This window comes from Neophocaena asiaeorientalis, unplaced genomic scaffold (genome assembly GCF_003031525.2).
Source record: "Neophocaena asiaeorientalis asiaeorientalis breed wild unplaced genomic scaffold, Neophocaena_asiaeorientalis_V1.1 scaffold927, whole genome shotgun sequence".
NCBI lineage: Eukaryota > Metazoa > Chordata > Mammalia > Artiodactyla > Phocoenidae > Neophocaena > Neophocaena asiaeorientalis.
In genome coordinates, this window is record NW_020174785.1 from 650,493 (window position 1) to 668,828 (window position 18,336).

The following is an 18,336-nucleotide window of genomic DNA, read 5'->3' on the forward strand; positions in this document are numbered from 1 at the left end:
GCCACGCTTTTTCCATTCTGGGAGCGTGGGAAAGAGTTTCTGCCGTGGCAAGCCAAGGTCAGAGCGAGCACAAGAATTTCCAGTGTCTGTGCTTTCTGCATAAAAACACCAGCAAGTCCTTTTTCTGGAAGGTAAAACTAGATGCATCACTTCTAAAACGTACAAGATAAAAATGGTGACAGACAGAAAGGCAGATCGGCTCATTCCCGCCACAGCCAGAAGAGAAAGAAAGCCAAGCTCTCCAAAAGCTACATCTTGCATAATTTCTGTTGCCCTGACCATGTTCTTGGCAACCTGTGATCTGTGGAAATTCTTCTAAAGGGCAAAATCAATTATTCAGTGACGTAAGAGTAATGACTCCATCTACTGACATTATCATTATGCTTTGCTTAGTGAGAGGTTTAAAATATAAATCTTACTTGTTATTGGACTGCAGGGGTCTTAAGTAAGTAACAAGAAGAGACTGAAGTTCTTTAGCATACTCTTTTTCAGTGTCCAAGATATTCTGTAACACCTATGGAGAAACAAAGGTCAAGGTATTGTAACTGTCAGAAAAGTGCAAGGTAAAATAGAGTTTTAGATCTTTTAACCAAATTATCAGGAAAAAAAAGTCCTATTTATTCAGCTAGCACTGTAAGTAAGGAGCACAAAATCTGAATGCACTTTGTTTCATTCTAGTAAACTACTCTAATAATTGCATGACAACTGGTTATACTGCATAACTCATACGAACACATTTTTTCAGAATTACCCATAATTGGAGGGGCCTTGCCATTTTACACAGTACTACTCAGAATGCTTTCATGTGCTTTAAATCATTTTATCCTCAGCAAAGGTCTCAGCTAACAAAGGATCATCATTCCCATTTTATGGATGAGGAAATTGAGACCAGCTACCTCAAGACATAGAGATTCAGTGTCAGGATAATTTCATGATAACTGATGTCAAACATCAAAAAAGATTTCTTTATATTATGTTCTTGAGAAAATCTTTAGGTGACAAAATCTGAGGACACTGAATTTTTAAGCAGTTAAAGCTGGCTTTTTAATAAAGGTAAAAAGTGCTAGTATGAACATTTCAAAGAGAAAAAGAAGCTGAAATGTGAGGAATTTAACAAGGAAAATGATGCTTACCAGTATTATTAATGATAGCCAAATGAAAATCCTATCGGCAAAACAACCAATGTACAGGTCCACAACTTCTCTGCCCCCACCAACCCTGGGGTCACACCTCATTTCCCAGCCTCTTCTGGAGGCAGCTATAACCTTCATTCTAGGCTCCTAGAGATCACCAAGTTAATATTTTGGTGTATTTTCTCTCATATCTCCTAATCCATTCAACACAAATTTACTGAGTGCCTCCTTGGTGCCAAAGGCCATGCCTGTCCCTAGGGAGTTTCTACTCTGTCTTCAGAGGGAACCATTAAACACGGGCTCACACGACAATGTGAAGCATTCTTAGCCAGGAGAAGCCCCTTAGCCTACCAATATGCCAGACATATACTCACAAGACAGTGCATGATGACCTGCTATTGACAGGTGGAGTGGACAAAGCAATAGGAGGTCCAGGTAGCTGTGGGTTTTTTAGGAAACAACTGGACTGGAAGGTGGTCATCCAGGCTCTGCTACCAACGGACAGGTTGCTTCAGTTTTAAGGCTCATCTCAGATTGTGACACCTCACCTACCTCAGGGACCATTGTGAAGAGGTAAGTGTGAGACACTGTACAGGTAGGTGCTGGGTGAGCTGGGAAACAGTCCCTCCAATTTAAGGGGTTAAAAAAGGTTTCTCAATGGCAGCACTATTGATATTTCAGAGCAGATAGCTCTTTGTTGTGAGCAGATGCCCTGTGCACTGTAGGATGTTTAACAACATCTCTGGCATCTACCCACCAGATGTCAGTTGCATGCCACCCCCTACCCCATTATGACAACCAAAAATGTGTCCAGACATTGCCAGATGTCACCTGAAGGGCAATATGACTCCTAGTTGACAAGGACATAGGCCACAGGGTGGCTTCAAAAGCTAGGGCTTAAGTCGTAGCCCCTCCTCCCAGCCACTCATGTCTACTTTCAGTTTCTCTATTCCTCAGGGAGGAATGCCTACTCTCTAAAGGTGTAAGTGTAAATTTAAGGGCCTGGAGGTACCAGTGCTCTGTGAAATTAATCCAGGAATGGAACAGAAATGTTACCCCTATAGAAAGTCGAAGCACAACACAGGAAATTAGAAACTATCTTGAGATGAATAAAAAAGAAAACACAACATCAAAACTTATGGGATGAAGTTAAAGCAGTTCTTAGAGACTGTTAAATAGCTGTAAATGCCTACATCAAAAAGAAGAAAGAGGACTTCTGGTTTCCAGTCCAGCATTTAAGGCATTTGGAAGTCATCACTCCATCCTAAAAGCAAGTAAACAGTTGAACAACTAGAAAAAAACTTTGCTTACATCTGTCAGGGAATTGAGGTCACAGGCAAAAAAGGTACACTTAAAATTGGAGAGACGGACAGGCAGATAGAGAATCATAACTTGCTGGACCAGAAGACCATGAGCAGAAGCCTCCGTGGGAAGTGGTATCAGGGTACGAAAACCTGAACTGTAATTGATGAATTGCTGGGGGCTCAGTGCAGAAACATCTGAGAGTTAAAAACTCTAGGGGGTCCAGTCACAGAGGAGCACACCCACACTTCTGTGACATTTACCTCCAGAAGCTGTACCAGGTCATCACAATGAAGATAGGAGGAAAATCTCCCTTGTGCTTCAGGAGAGGGAAGGGAAAAGTAGCCATTTTGAAATTTACCAGAGCATTCTGTTCTTCATAACAAGGTCTGCCCTCAAGAGAGAAAGTATTTTACCAAACCCTAACCTATTGGGGTTTTATCAGAGCCTAATATACCTAGGGGAAGAGAAATACCCTACACCAGCTCCCTCTAGCCTTCCTGTCCTATCTAAGGGAGGGGAAAAAAGACTGAGAAACACTGCTGCAGTTCACAATCTAGGGACATAAGCTCACCAAAAGCCTGAGACCTAATCATAGGACTTGAGAACACTTCCCCTGACCCCATACCTTACCACCATATTACTAAAGGCCTATTTACTGCAGTTCCTCTTACCTAGTACATCACATCTGGCTTCCAACAAAAAATTACAAGGCATATGAAAAGGTAAAAAAACACAGTTTGAAGAGACAGAGCAAACATTAGAACCACAATCAGATATGGTAGGAATATTGGAATTATCAGACCAGGATTTTAATATAACAATGATTAATATGCTATGGGCTCGAATGGAAAAAGCAGACAACATGCAAGAACAGATGGGTATTGTAAGCAGGAATAAATACTGAGAAGGAATAAAAATGAAATGCTAGAGATCAAAAACACTCTAATAGAAATGAAAAATGCCTTTGATGGGCTTGTTAGTAAGCTGGACCACTGAGGATAGAAGCTCTGGGCTTGAGGATGTGCCAACAGAAACTTTCAAAACTGAAAAGCAAACAGAAAAAAACCCTGAAAAATGGAACAAAATATCTAAGAACTGTGGGACAACGTCTAAAGGTGTAACCTATGTGTGATGAGAATACCAGAAGGAGAATAAAGAGAGAAAGGTACAGAAGAAATATTTGAAACGACAATGACTAAGAATTTCCCCAAATTAATGTCAGACACCAAGCCACAGATCCAGGAAGCTCAGAGAAAACCCAGCAGGATAAATGCCCCCCCTGCAAAATGTCCCCTAAGCACACCATATTCAAACTCCAGAAAAATCAAAGATAAAGAAAAAAAATCTTGAAAAAAGCCAGAGGATATAAATACTTTACCTATAGAGAAGCTAAGATAAGAACTATACGTGACTTGTCAGAAAGCATACAAGCAAGAGTAGAGTGGTGTAAAATATTTAAAGTGTTGGGGGAAAAAAACCCCACCAACCTGGAATTCTGTATCTTGTGAAATTTTCCTTCAAAAGTCAAGCAAAAGCTCTATTTACAATAGCCAGGACATGGAAACAACCTAAGCGCCCATCATCGGATGAATGGATAAAGAAGATGTGGCACATATACACAATGGAATATTACTCAGCCTTAAAAAGAAATGAAATTGAGCTATTTGTAATGAGATGGATAGACCTAGAGTCTGTCATACAGAGTGAAGTAAGTCAGAAAGAAAAAGACAAATACCGTATGCTAACACATATATATGGAATTTAAGGGAAAAAAATGTCATGAAGAACCTAGGGGTAAGATAGGAATAAAGACGCAGACCTACTGGAGAACGGACTTGAGGATATGGGGAGGGGGAAGGGTGAGTTTTGACAGGGCGAGAGAGAGTCATGGACATATACACACTAACAAACGTAGTAAGGTAGATAGCTGGGGGGAAGCAGCCGCAAGGCACAGGGATATTAGCTCAGGAGGGTGGGAGGCAGATGCAAGAGGGAGGGGATATGGGGATATAAGTATACGTATAGCTGATTCACTTTGTTATACAGCAGAAACTAACATAACAATGTAAAGCAATTACACTCCAATAAAGATGTTAAAAAATAAAATAAAAAATAAAGATCAGAGAGAAAGAAGATGTTATTGGTTAGAAACAGATCTACATAAAGAAAGAAAGCATGAAAGAAGGAATAAGTGAAGATCAAATAAAAACTTATTTTTCTGTAAATCAACTATACCTCAATAAAAAACTTTTATTTTTCTTCTTAATTGATCAAACAGATAACAGTTTGTTCAAAATAATAATAGAAACAATGTATTAGATTATATATATATATATAAAATGCTTATGTGTGCTTATGTATAAGTGAAATGAATGACAGCAATGATACAAGGGATAGGAAGGAGGGATTAGGAGCACTTTGTTATTGTAAAGTACTTGCACTTGTACCTGTGAAGCAATACAGTGTTATTTGAAAGTGGACTTGGACTAGTTCTAAATGTATATTGCAAACTCTAGGGCAATCACTAAAAAAGTAAAAAAAAAAATTCTAAAACTACACAAGCTACCAAAACTGACTCACAAAGAGGTAGAAAATCTGAATATCTCTATAACAAGTAAAGAGATTGAATTAATATTCAAAACAACTTCCCATAAGTTAAAGCCCAGGATGAGATTGCTTTATTGATTAATTCTACCAAAAATTTAAAGAATTCACATCAATCCTTCACAAACACTTAAAATCCTGGAAAAGAAGAGTGTACAAAGTTAGAGTGTATACTTCTCAATTTCAAAACTTACTAAAAAACTTCAGTAACAAGACAGTTTAGTACTGGTATAAAATAGATATATAGACCAATGGAATAGAACTGAGAGTCCAGAAATGAACTCATGGTGAACTTATTTTTGACAAGAGTGCTGTGAACTTCCAATAAGGAAAGAAAAGTCTTTTCAAAAAATGGTTCTGGCTAAATGGGAAAAGAATTTGATAAAGAATAGATACATGTATATGTATAATTGAATCACTTTGCTGTACACTTGAAACTAACACAACATTGTTAATCAACTATACTCCAATACAAAATAAAAAGTTTTTTAAAAAAGTATATAAAAAGTGGTGCTGGGACTTCCCTGGTGGTGCAGTGGTTGGGAATCCACCTGCCAATGCAGGGGACACGGGTTCGATCCCTGGTCCAGGAAGATCTCACATGCTGAGGAGCAACTAAGCCCGTGCGCCACAACTACTGAGCCTGTGCTCTAGAGCCTGTGAGCCACAACTACTGAGCCCGCGTGCCACAACTACTGAAGCCCACGCGCCTAGAGCCCGTGCTCTGCAACAAGAGAAGCCACCGCAATGAGAAGCCCACGCACTGCAACGAAGAGTAGCCCCCACTCACCGCAACTAAAGAAGGCCCGTGCGCAGCAACAAAGACCCAACGCAGCCAAAAATAAATTAAATAAATAAAAACAACCAAAAAACAAAAACAAAAAACACATGTACCCTTTGATTGTGCAATCCCTCTTTAAAGACAAAAAAAGTGGTGCTGGGACCACTGAATAACTACATACAAAGAAAGAATTTGCACTCCTACTTCACACCATATACAAAAATTAACTCAAAATGGATTCAAGAGTTAAAACCACAAAACTCTTAGAAGAAAACAGAGGAGGAAATCTTCCTGATCTTGAATTCAGCAATGGATTCTTGGATGACACCAAAAGCACAAGCAACAAGAGAAAAAATAGATAAACTGAAATTCATGAAAATTGAAAACTTTTATGTATCACAGGACATTATCAAGAAAGTAAAAAGACAACCCACAGAATGGGGAAAATATCTACAAATCATATATTTGAAAAGGTTCTACTATTCAGAATATATAAAGGACTCTTACAACTCAACAATAAAAATAATCAGTTAAAAGTTGGCCAAGGATTTAAATAGACATCTCTCCAAAGAAGATATACAAGTGGCCAATAAGCGCATAAAAAGATACTCAACATAGTTAACCATTAGGGAAATGCTAATCAAAACCACAATACTACTTCACACTCATTAGGGCGGCTATAATAAAAAGAAAAAAATAGAAAGAACAAGTGTTGGTGAGGGTGTGGAGAAACTGGGACCCTCATACATTGCTGGTGGGAAAGTCAAAAATTGTAACTGCTGTGGAAAAGTTTGGCAGTTCCTCAAAAAGTTAGAGTTATTACATGACCCAGTAATTCCACTCCTAGAGAAATGAAAACATATGTCTGTGTAAAAATTTGCACATCAATTTTCACAGCAGCATTATAAATAATAACCAAAAAGTGGAAATAATCCAAAGGTCCATAAACAAAACCTGGCATATATCCATAATATGGAAGATTTATTCCGTCATTAAAAGCAATGAAGGGACTTCCCTGGTGGTCCAGTGGTTAAGAATCCGCCTTCCAATGCAGGGGACACAGGTCCGATCCCTGGTCGGGAAACCAAGATCCCACATGCTGCGGGGCAGCTAAGCCTGTGCACTCTAGAGCCTGCGCACCACAACTAAAGAGCCCGCGCACTGCAACTACGAGCCTGCATACCACAACGAAGATCCCGCATGCCGCAACTAAAACCCGACACAGCCAAATAAATAAATTAATTAAAAAATACTTTCCTTCTTTAAGAAATAAAAATGAAGTACTGATACATTCTACAACATGGATGAACCTTGACAATACTATGCTAAAAAAGAAGTCAAACACAAAAGAACAAATATTGTATGATTCAATTTATATGAAACATCCAGGATAGGGAAGACCCATAGAGACGGAAAGTCGATTAGTGGTTGTCAAGGGCTGGAGGGAGTGACTACAAACGGGTACAGGGTTTCTTACTGGGGTGATGAAAATGCTGGAAAGTAAGATGGTGGTGATCACCACACAACTCTGTTAATTTACTAAAAATCAGTGAATTGTACACTTTAAAGTGGTGATTTTTGTGCTGTGTGAATTATGTGTCATTATAGTTGTTATTTTAAAGTCAAAGCACAAATTTCTCATCTGTTAATAGAAACTTTTCTGTTTTTTCTCTGACTCCAAGTCCTCATCCAGTAGTGTCCTTCCAAACTCAAATGTGTCCATTGTTAGCGGTCTCTGCCCAGCTGGGCTGCTGTTCGTTGCAATGTGTTAAATAATCATTTATACTCATGCTCAGCACTAGGATTCATTTTTTATTCTTAAAAATGGACAGAGCTGCACTAGAATTCAAGAGTACCACATTTTATTAAGAGGTAAAACTCATACGCAGACTACCGTTTTAGCAACATTTGTCTACAGTATTTGTATTGGAGGAAAAAGAGGATGGTGGCCTGGCTTCCCACTTATATTCAGGAGAGAATGAAGTCATCTCATCATCTCCTGTGTTCACATTTTTCTAAAGAGACCATGTCTGGTAATGAGCCATCTCACATCCTCAACCTTGCTTTCAAGCACTGTCGTCTGTAACTGTCACACTACCCGAAGTATAATGTCCATTGAAAAAAAAGAAAACCAAAGTAAAAAAGAAAACAAAACAAAACAGTCATTGCCTGAGGGAATTTTAAAATTAGAAAATTCACGGACATTATTTATATCAAAAAATGTGATTTTTAAGACAATTAAACATCACTGCTTTAATTCCATGGTTGCTGTAATTCAACATTCCTCCCCCCATTGAAACAGTTTTATTATTTTAACTCCCTTTAAAATGCCATCACAGGTAGTTCCTTTAAGAGAAAGCACTAAGATGTTGCAAGAAAGGTGCCAACTGTCCTGCTCCAGTGGATTTATTTGCTAGGCGAAGCAGCACACTTTCTAAGCGTTCCATCTGTGCTGGAACCACTCATATGGGACAAACGGAGGTAGGAAGGCAGACACTCCCTGCTGCCTTTGAGTAAGTTCTGGAGAGCTGAATGGAAACATACACTAAACTCCTATTGTTGCAAGTCTTGAGGGTGGCTGAATGCTGACTTTACAAGCTAAATTGACACAAGTGATTAATGAGTCCTTCATTAAATAATGCAAAATTTGTTTGAATGATGATGTACTAAATAGCATTGCCCTTGCTGTGGTTTGATTAGTGGAAATGCTCATCAGGGTGGATGCCTGGGATTCTCTCCCAAATTCACTTGGATTTTTATTGCTTTCCTCAATCTCAGAAGACCAACTGATGAACTGCGGAGACTGGTTCTTTATTTTTCAGGGCATCTACTGTAAAAGGATAAAAAGGGAAGCAGACAGAGAAGGCTATGTGTTCCCAAACAGAAGGCCTCAGTGGTGAGTCAGAACGCAAACAGTTTGGCAGGCCAACCAACTTCAGAGCAGTACAATCTGATCGAGATGAAATCCACTCAAAATACTAAAATGGACTGTGTCCAGACATTGCCTTTGCCTCTCTGACTCCATCTTCACAAGGACAACAGAGTATCCTTTTGCTCAATTAACCTCTGACTAAATTCAGAATAAAACAGATGGTGAGAAGCCATAGGAAAAAGAGGTGGAGGCCTTTTGTACCTCCATCCTGGGCTATTGATTTTCCAGTAAAATATATTTCCTCCATTTCCTGGAAAGGATTTAGAGTGAGTTCATTTTTATAACTCTGTTTTCCATAAGGGAACAAGTCATATAAGTCTGAAGAAATTATTTTAAGAGGCTAAAATGCATAAACAAAAGCTGGAAACAGAGATACATCCCATGATAAAGGAAGATTATAATGGCCCCAGGAAACCTTAATCTAAGCAAAACCATCATATTATAGGAATTCTGAGATAAGTAAGATGCCTGCAAAAACGGGTTCATGTTGGTAAACTCCTAGAAGATGGGTAAAGGTAATACACTACGGTATTTATGTCATATTTGACGTATATGGCAGAAGAGCTTGCCTGTTTACATTCAAGTGCAGTGATCAATTTCACCCCCTCCAGGTCCTTGGTTTTCACAAAACAAGCAGCACTCTTGCCCTGTTATGGACAGATTCTGCAAAGCAGAGATGGACTCTGAAAACTCTTGTCACCTCCCTGACCTCAGATGGAAGATATGGATGAGTTAGGCAGGAAATGGGTAGGTAAAAAAGAATAGGGGATATAGAGAAGGAATAACTGGATAGAGGTGTAAGGTAGTTTAGGCTGGTGGTTTTAAAAAAGGGAGGGTGCACAGAGGTTTTTTAGGGCAGTGAAATTACTCTGAACAACACTGTAATGGTGGATACGTGTCATTATACATTTATCTAAACCCATAGAATGCCCAACACCAAGAGTGAATGGTAATGTAAACTCTGGACTTTGGTGCTAATGATGGGTCAATGTATGTTCATCAATTGTCACAAATGTCCCACACTGGTGGGAGATGCTGATCCTGGGGGAGCCTGTGCATGTGTGTGGGTAGGTGGTATACAGGACATCTCCAACCTTTGGATCAATTTTGCTGTGAACCTAGAACTGCTCTAAAAAATAAAGTTTCTTTTAGAAGGGTAGATAAGCACTAGAAACGCAGAGAAAATTCAGGGTGGGAGCAAGTGGGTAAATAGATGAGTGAGAGAGAAAAGGGGGGTAAACAGAAGATGGGTGGCAGAAGCAAGAACTACAGGAGGCTTCCTGGGATTCTGATGTGATTGAACGGGTTTCAGATTTCTTCCCACCTTTCCGACCGCACGGAGGTTCTGGTAAGACATCTGCCACACGTTACAATAAAGGAGAAGAAAGTTAGAAAAAATAAATAATACTGGCCCTTACTGATTATATTTTCCTATTTGGATGACAAATGGAAGGTTTGTGGCAACCCTGCATCAAGCAAGTCTATTGGCGCCGTTTTTCCAACAGCATTTGCTCACTTCACGTCTCTGTGTCACTTTTGGTAATTCTCGCAATACCCCAAACTTTTTCATTATTATTATATTTGTTATGTGACCAGTGATCTTTGATGTGACTATTGCAAAAAGATTACAACTCGCTGAAGGCTCAGATGTTGGCGAGCATTTTTTAGCAATAAAATTTTTTTAAATAAGGTGCGTCCATTGTTTTTTAAGACAATGCCATTGCACACTTAACAGACTACAGTAAAGTGTAAACATAACTTTTATATGCACTGGGAAAACAAACAACTCATGTAACTCGCTTTACTGTGATGGTCTGGAACTGAACTGGCAATACCTTCGAGGTGTGCCTATATTAGGATTATTGTGAGTCTGGCCTATTTGTGGCAGCACGAGGGACTGCATTCTTACATTGGGCTGCACCAGTTGCAATAAATAAGAATTTCACCCTCCGAGAGGCATTTTGATGGGGATAGAAGAGAACGCAGTCCATTCTGTGACCTGCAGGGACGGACTGCAGGCACGCACATTCTTGCCTGGATGAGTATGCTCACAGGGTTCCCCCTACCTGACTTCCCTTCCAGCTCTTCTCTGCTTATCTAAGTCCTGACATGGCGTCAATCCTCTCTCCCATTCAACCTTTCCCTTTATTGGTTCTCAAATTTTAGTTTAGTGAGTATCAGCTCACCTGGGGGGGATGGAGAGAAGGGGGCTAAGGGGGTGTTAAAAATGCTGTTTCCTGGGACCTATTGCCAGAGATTCTGATGTAACAAGCCAGATGTGGAGACCAGATATCTGTAGTTTTAAGTCTCCCTGGGGGCTTTCAAATGCAAAAGATCCCCCAACCACATTTGGAGCAACTCATTTTAGGACAGTTTATAACTTGACATCACTGTCTGCCACGTGGCTTATACCATCATGTCTGTCCTATCTTCCCAGTGAGACCATGGGTGCCAAGACCTAAGCACTGCATGCAAATTAAGCCTGACAACTAAGCTACATAGATTCCTCTTTCTTTTCTTTTCTTTTTTTTAGTTTTATTGAGGTCTGACAAATAAAAATTGTATATATTCAAGGTATACAACTTGATATTTTGATATATGTATACATTGTGAAATGATCACTACAATCAAGCTAATTAACACATCCATCACCTCTCACAGTTACCATTTTCTATTGTTGTGCTTATTATTATTATTTATTTTTTAATCCCTCCTGGCATGTAACATCAACTTACAATAGGCAAAGAGAGCCAAAGAGAAGATTATTAGAAAAATAATTCAGAGAAAATGATATGCTTTTCCTCAGTAGTGAGAGTTTAACAAATGGCAGTGAATTCTGAGGACAATGAAGGAACCAAGGTCAGGAGCAGCAAAAGCCTCTAGGCTGCCATGTCCCTAAAGGATGAGCTAAACTCTCATTCAAAACAACGGGCCAGGAGAGGCCAAGCCTCAGTTAGATGCATTAAACATGCCCCTCTGAAGAAGGCAGGAAGGAAGGAAACTACTTTTTGACATGTACTGTTTACATTATCATTCAGTGCTAAATATTTGTATTTCGTTGATGACTTCCTTTTAATCCAAGGTTTTTTGAGCTTTAAAAAAAAATGCCTCATGGCAGATGCAGGTCTGAGTTGGGTACCCCATGCCACTTGTGATGACACCGGAGAACTTCTAAACATTTCAAAACTGACGTGCCACCAGAAGCATATCGAGGCCTAAACGGGGATGAAATCAGCAGACAATCCCTTGGAAACCTGAAAAAGGGGAGAGAACGTCTGCAGACTTGCAAATTCCAAGAGGTCTCTATCCTGCCCAAGTTTACAGGATACGACAGTTAATTTTATGTGTCAACTTGTCTGGGTCACGAGGTGCCCAGATTAAATAATATTTCTGGGCATGTCTGTGAGGGTGTTTCCAGATGAGATGAGCCTTTGAATCAGTAGCCTGAGTAAAGCAGATTGCCCTCCCCAATATGTGTAGGCATCATCCAATCTGTTGAGGGCCCATATAGAACAAAAAGGTGGAGGAAGGGAGAATTTGCTCACTCTGCCTGACTTCTTGAGCTGGGACATCAGTCTTCTACCCAAGGACTGGAATTTACACCATTAGCTCTCCTGGTTCTCAGGCCTGTGGACTTGTACTGAACTACACCGCCATCTGTCCTGGGTCTTCAGCTTACACATGGCAGATCGTGGGACTTCTCAGCCTCCATAATCACGGGAGCCAATTACTTACAGTAAATCTCTTTATGTGGATCCTGTTGGTTCTGTCTCTCTGGAGAACCCTGACTAATACGCATGACCAAAATAAAGGAAGCATTTGGACTAGCAAGGACTCGCTGAATGCAAGAGCATAAGAACAGGTCTGGTCAGCGACAGTACTGTCAGGGTCTGAGAATAGAAAAATCTCCATGAAGGAGAAATAATGAAGAATACATAATTTCTGTTTAAAATACACACACACACACACACACGTCATAGGCAATATATATGTATATATGCACACACGTGTGCACACACACGCACACGCACACACACACATAGACATCTACCTCAAAGAAAGATTGTCATGAGATTCACCAAGAGGTTAATAGTGATCATCTCTGAGTGGTGGGATTACAGGTGATATTTATTTTCTTCTTTATACTTTTCCTGAACTGTCTGATTTTTTTAAAATCATTGTTTACATAATGTTATGGAGTCAGAAATGAAATACTTTCTGTTTTTAAAAAAATGAAGTAAAAATCAGTCACTACTGCCCTTATAGTACTAGCAACAGAAAATGTCTACAATTAATGACTCTTAGAGAGGATAAGAGTTAATATAAGATCATATGGGAAATAAAATTTGTTACATTTTTACCAAAGAAAAAAAGATCAGATGGGGACGTCTTACATGTGGGTGAACTTGATTTTCCAGGTCTCCAAATACTGTGGGTGAGCTAGAATTATTTTGGTTTGTCTAAGGTATTCAACACAGATTGGGAGGGCAATCAGAACACTCAGAACATATTTTGAATTAGTTGCTGCTAAAAATTTGCCTAAATACTCAAAAATGTGAATTAGAAAAAAACACCAACAATCAACCCAAATCCCTTCACATGCATATCTAGTTACAACAACATGTCTAACTGGTCTCAATAATTCAGCAATATTTACACCACAGCTCTACAGTTCCTTCCCAGGCCATCATGGGCTCTCCAAGACCTTCTGTTTTATTAAGTTTGGTTTGAGACGAAATCTATCAAAATTTAAATACATATATATTTTTTTTGGCTCAACAATTTAACTTCTAGGAATCCACCTCACAGATCTTTATATACTTTGCCAAAGTTACACATATAAGATGTTCACTGCAGAATTGTTTATAATTGTGAGGAACTGGAAATAATGTACATGAACTCCAACAGGAGATGGGTGATAGAAACTACAGTACAGGGGCTTCCCTGGTGGCACAGTAGTTGAGAATCCACCTGCCAATGCAGGGCACATGGGTTCGAGCCCTGGTCCAGGAAGATCCCACATGCCACGGAGCAACTAAGCCCATGCGCCACAACTACTGAGCCTGCACTCTAGAGCCCACAAGGCACAACTACTGAGCCCGCATGCTGCAACTACTGAAGCCCGCACACCCTAGAGCCCGTGCTCCACAACAAGAGAAGCCACCACAATGAGAAGCCCACGCACCGCAGCAAAGAGTAGCCCCCGCTCGCCATGACTACAGAAAGCCCGCGGGCAGCAAAAAGACTCAACACAGCCAAAAATAAAATTAATTAAAAAATAAAAAAGAAACTACAGTACGTCCAGAGTTGGTATATAGTATATTTGGGGTTTACATAACGCCCATAAGAATCACAGAGGTTAGTCTGCCTTGGATAATCCCAGCATTTTAAATTGGTAGACTCAGCAGAGGCAGAGAGAGACTGAAAGCAGAGCGATGGTGTGCTCCAGGTCCGCAGGGAGAAGCAGCTACGGTAACACTTTCACCTACCATTTGACTGTGCCCTTCCGTTAAAAATTAAATCCTTGGGGGTCACCTGGAAGCTAAAAGTGGTCAGAACCAGAGGCAGGGGGGAATTATGTGAAGGTGGTCAAAAGGTACAAACTTGCAGTTATAAGATAAATAAGTACTAGGGATGTAATGTACAACATGATAAATATAATTGACACTGTTGTATGCTCTTTATGACGGTTGTTGAGAGTAAATCCTGAGGAGTTCTCAACAGAAGGAAAACATATTTTTTTATTTTTTAAATTTTGTAACTCTATGAGATGATGGATATTCAATGACTGATTAGGGTCATCATTTCATGATGTATGTAAGTCACATCATTATGCTGTACACCTTAAACTTACACAGTGCTGCATGTCAATTATATGTCAATAAAACTGGAAGAAAAAAGGAAATAGAAGGTAAATAAATAATTGAAAATGATATAATGTTAAGTGACAACTCAGGACACAAATTGTGTATATAGTATGACTGCAACTATGTAATGATATATAGCTACATAGGTGTAGGAAAAAAAGGCATCAAAATATTGCCAGTTTAAAAAGAAAAAGTGATCAGGGATGAAGAGAGAAGGGAGCCTAGCTCTGTTGGGTAACGTTTTAACCTCGGAAGGTTAGAGGAAGAACAGTGACAAAATTATCCCCTATGATTATTGTCCAGGTTACCTATGAAGCTCCTACTTGACTTTTCATGGCAACTACTGTTCATGTCATCATTACAGAGCAAATTCACTGAAGAACGAAATTCCATTTTTTGAAACCAAATGTATAGAGAGATTTTAAAACTGTTTAGGGACTTCCCTGTCAGTCCAGTGATTAGGACTCCACACTTCCACTGCAGGGGGCACGGGTTCGATCCCTGGTCGGGGAACTAAGATCCCACAAGCCACGTGGTGCGGCCAAAAATAAAATAAAATTTAAAAATAAAAATAAAAACTGTTTATCCATGGACACAATGAAAGGAGCACATAGTACAAATGCACATAGAGCATTGGGTGAAAAATGAAACTGTATTTCAGCTGTGATGGGGAAGATGACAGGGATACTAGACAGGGAGACTTAGGGGTCATGATGACTTGACCTTTTCATTGCTGACTGGGCCAAGTCTGGAAAGGAGACATGGAGGAAAGCAGAGAGTAGATTAAGGAAAAGGATACGATTTCTTTTTCAAATGGGAACTTATTTTGAGTATTGCACATGCCCTATTTATAGCTAATATATTTTGACATATCTGTGTTCAAGCCAGAGCCATCTCATTCCTCCCTCTGTGCCAAAGGGCAGTCTTCCCTTTGGGCTCTCCTCAAGAACAAGGTTGATAATATTTCAGAGGCTATCGTAACTGGTTGATTGATTCTAAAATAAAATCACAGTATGTAATCACTTAAAACATATTGCATTAGAGGAACCTGGGAATTCACCTCCTAACTATCTGGTAAGGCTAGATCTAACTGCTAAATTTCCCCATAATGTCTACATATTAGCTGATTTCTCTTTTGCTGCAGTTTAGTAGACCTTGCTCTGAACCTTTGTGCTACCCTTGAATTTCTCAGTACAGTGGTTGTAAAACTTCTAGACATCTGTAACAAGCCTACAAATAAAAGAGCTCCACTGTCATTAGTGGAGACCCTTGCAATGCAACTTTCTCCAGTCTTCCACTGGTGTCGCCTCAACACATCAGTGGTTCTCCATGTAGAGAGTCAAGAAAGTTTTTGTTCATCATCTGAACACTCACCACAGTATAATAATTCTTGGTAAGTGGAGTAGTTTCAAATCCTTTGACAGCCTTGGGCGAGAGAGGTCTCTCTGTGAAAAAGACATTTAAATTATGTTAATATTATACAGGTGTAAGATGAACAGTTTATAACATAGGGCAACTAACATACTATAAATATTGTCAAGTGGAAGGCTCAATGGAAATGTACATTCCCAAATAAGTGAAAGTATAATCTTACTAAACTACAGCTGGTCAAGCTAGAGTTTCTTTTTTTTTTTTTTTTTTTTTTTTTGCGGTATGCGGGCCTCTCACTGCTGTGGCCTCTCCCGTTGTGGAGCACAGGCTCCAGACGAGCAGGCTCAGCGGCCATGGCTCACGGCCCCAGCTGCTCCGCGGCATGTGGGATCTTCCCAGACCGGGGCACGAACCCGTGTTCCCTGAATCGGCAGGCGGACTCTCAACCACTGCGCCACCAGGGAAGCCCTAGACTTTCTTAATGACAGGGTCAAGGCAAGAATTTCAGTTCCAGTTTGGGTTGTTTCTTCACTCCAGTCTGCCTCTCCATTCAACTTATTCAAAACAGATAAGCAAAGCCAATGTTAACCAAATATGTATATTTGTATCTTGCAACTTACTATACAAGAATAATAGCAGCCATCCTTCCTTAGGGCTGTCTATTGTGCCAAAAACAAAATAATCAGAATCTTTAATACACTGAAAACTAGCAGAAAATTCTTCTTTTATGTATCATTTTAATATCATTATGCTGTGCTATAAAAAGATGCCTTTATTTTACAAAGTTCATCTTACCCATATATACACTAATATGTATAAAATAGATAACTAATAAGAACCTGCTGTATAAAAAATAAAATAAAATTCAAAAAAAGAAACCATTTAGGTTATAGATTCTCACTACACCTAATACCCTCTCTGAATTTTGCAAAGTGGTATTACTCAGGTACCAAGGGCCTAGAGAAGAAAGAAGATTTGGGAGAATATGCAGCATGTCCCTGCCTCTATATAAGACTTCTTGGTTTCACAGCCAAACACTAAGCTGCTTTAACACCCCCTAAGATTTTATTAGATAATTCAAATAATTTTAGTGCCACATCTCTATATGTGGTTTCTGATGGGTTCTATGAGTAAGTAAACACACACTTCTGTCATACAGTATTTAAAGAAATATAGTTTATATAATAAATACTATATCTAGTACAATAATCCACAATTTTATTAGAACTGAAAATCCTAAACAGACCTGACTAGTTTTCAGAATATCCTATACTAGCCCCTCTCAAACACCACAGTACTCTGTGGCATATATTTACACTCTAAATGAAATAAATTTAGGGGCTTCCCTGGTGGTGCAGTGGTTAAGAATCCTCCTCCCAATGCAGGGGACAGGGGTTCGAGCCCTGGTCTGGGAAAATCCCACATGCCGCAGAGCCACTAAGCCCATGTGCCACAACTACTGAGCCTGTGCTCTAGAGCTCGTGAGTCACAACTACTGAGCCCACGTGCCACAATACTGAAGCCCGTGCGCCTAGAGCCCTGCTACACAACAAGAGAAGCCACCGCATTGAGAAGCCCGCGCACGGCAACGAAAAGTACGCCCGGCTTCCGGGAAGATGGCGGAAGAGTAAGATGCGAAGATCACCTTCCTCCCCACACATACACCAGAAATACATCTACGCGTGGAACAACGCCTACAGAACACCTACTGAACGCTGGCAGAAGACCTCAGACCTCCCAAAAGGCAAGAAACTCCCCACGTACCTGGGTAGGGCAAAAGAAAAAACAGAGACAAAAGAACAGGGACGGCATCTGCACCAGTGGGAGGGAGCCGTGAAGGAGGGAAAGTTTCCACACACTGGGAAGGCCTTTCGCGGGTGGAGACTGCGGGTGGCGGAGGGGGAAAGCTTCGCAGCCCTGGAGGAAATCGCAGCCACAGGGGTGCGGAGGGCAAAGCGGGGAGATTCCCGCACAGAGGATCGGTGCTGACCAGCACTCACCAGCCCGAGAGGCTTGTTTGCTCCCCCGCCGGGGCGGGCCGAAAACTAACACGCCATTGTAAAGCAATTATATTCCAATAAAGATGTAAAAAAAAAAGAAAAAAGAAATGTAGCCCCCACTAGCTGCAACTAGAGAAAGCCCGCATGCAGCAACGAAAACCCAACACAGCCATAAATAAATAAATAAGTAAATAAAATCTATTTAAAAAAAAAGAAACCACTTAATAAAAATACAAGACAGCGATCATAAATGTTTAACCTTGTCACTACAGACTGTCTTCCCTACCCTCATTTTCCCCTTTGCTTCATTTTGTTTTATGTTCCATTTTTATCTTGCTATATT

At 40.0% G+C, this 18,336-nt stretch overlaps 1 protein-coding gene across 8 annotated transcripts in view; it reads right to left on the reverse strand.

Moving 5' to 3' along the window:
• Window positions 1-18,336, reverse strand: part of ARHGEF6 (Rac/Cdc42 guanine nucleotide exchange factor 6) — a 107,204-nt gene that overhangs the window by 43,029 nt on the left and 45,839 nt on the right. For all 8 annotated transcript variants that reach the window (XM_024760089.1, XM_024760087.1, XM_024760083.1 and 5 more), the window contains 2 exons: window positions 15,997-16,067; window positions 420-514 (listed from right to left, as the gene is read on the reverse strand). In XM_024760089.1, the coding sequence (XP_024615857.1) occupies window positions 420-514; window positions 15,997-16,067 (166 nt within the window). The remainder of the gene's footprint in view (window positions 1-419; window positions 515-15,996; window positions 16,068-18,336) is intronic.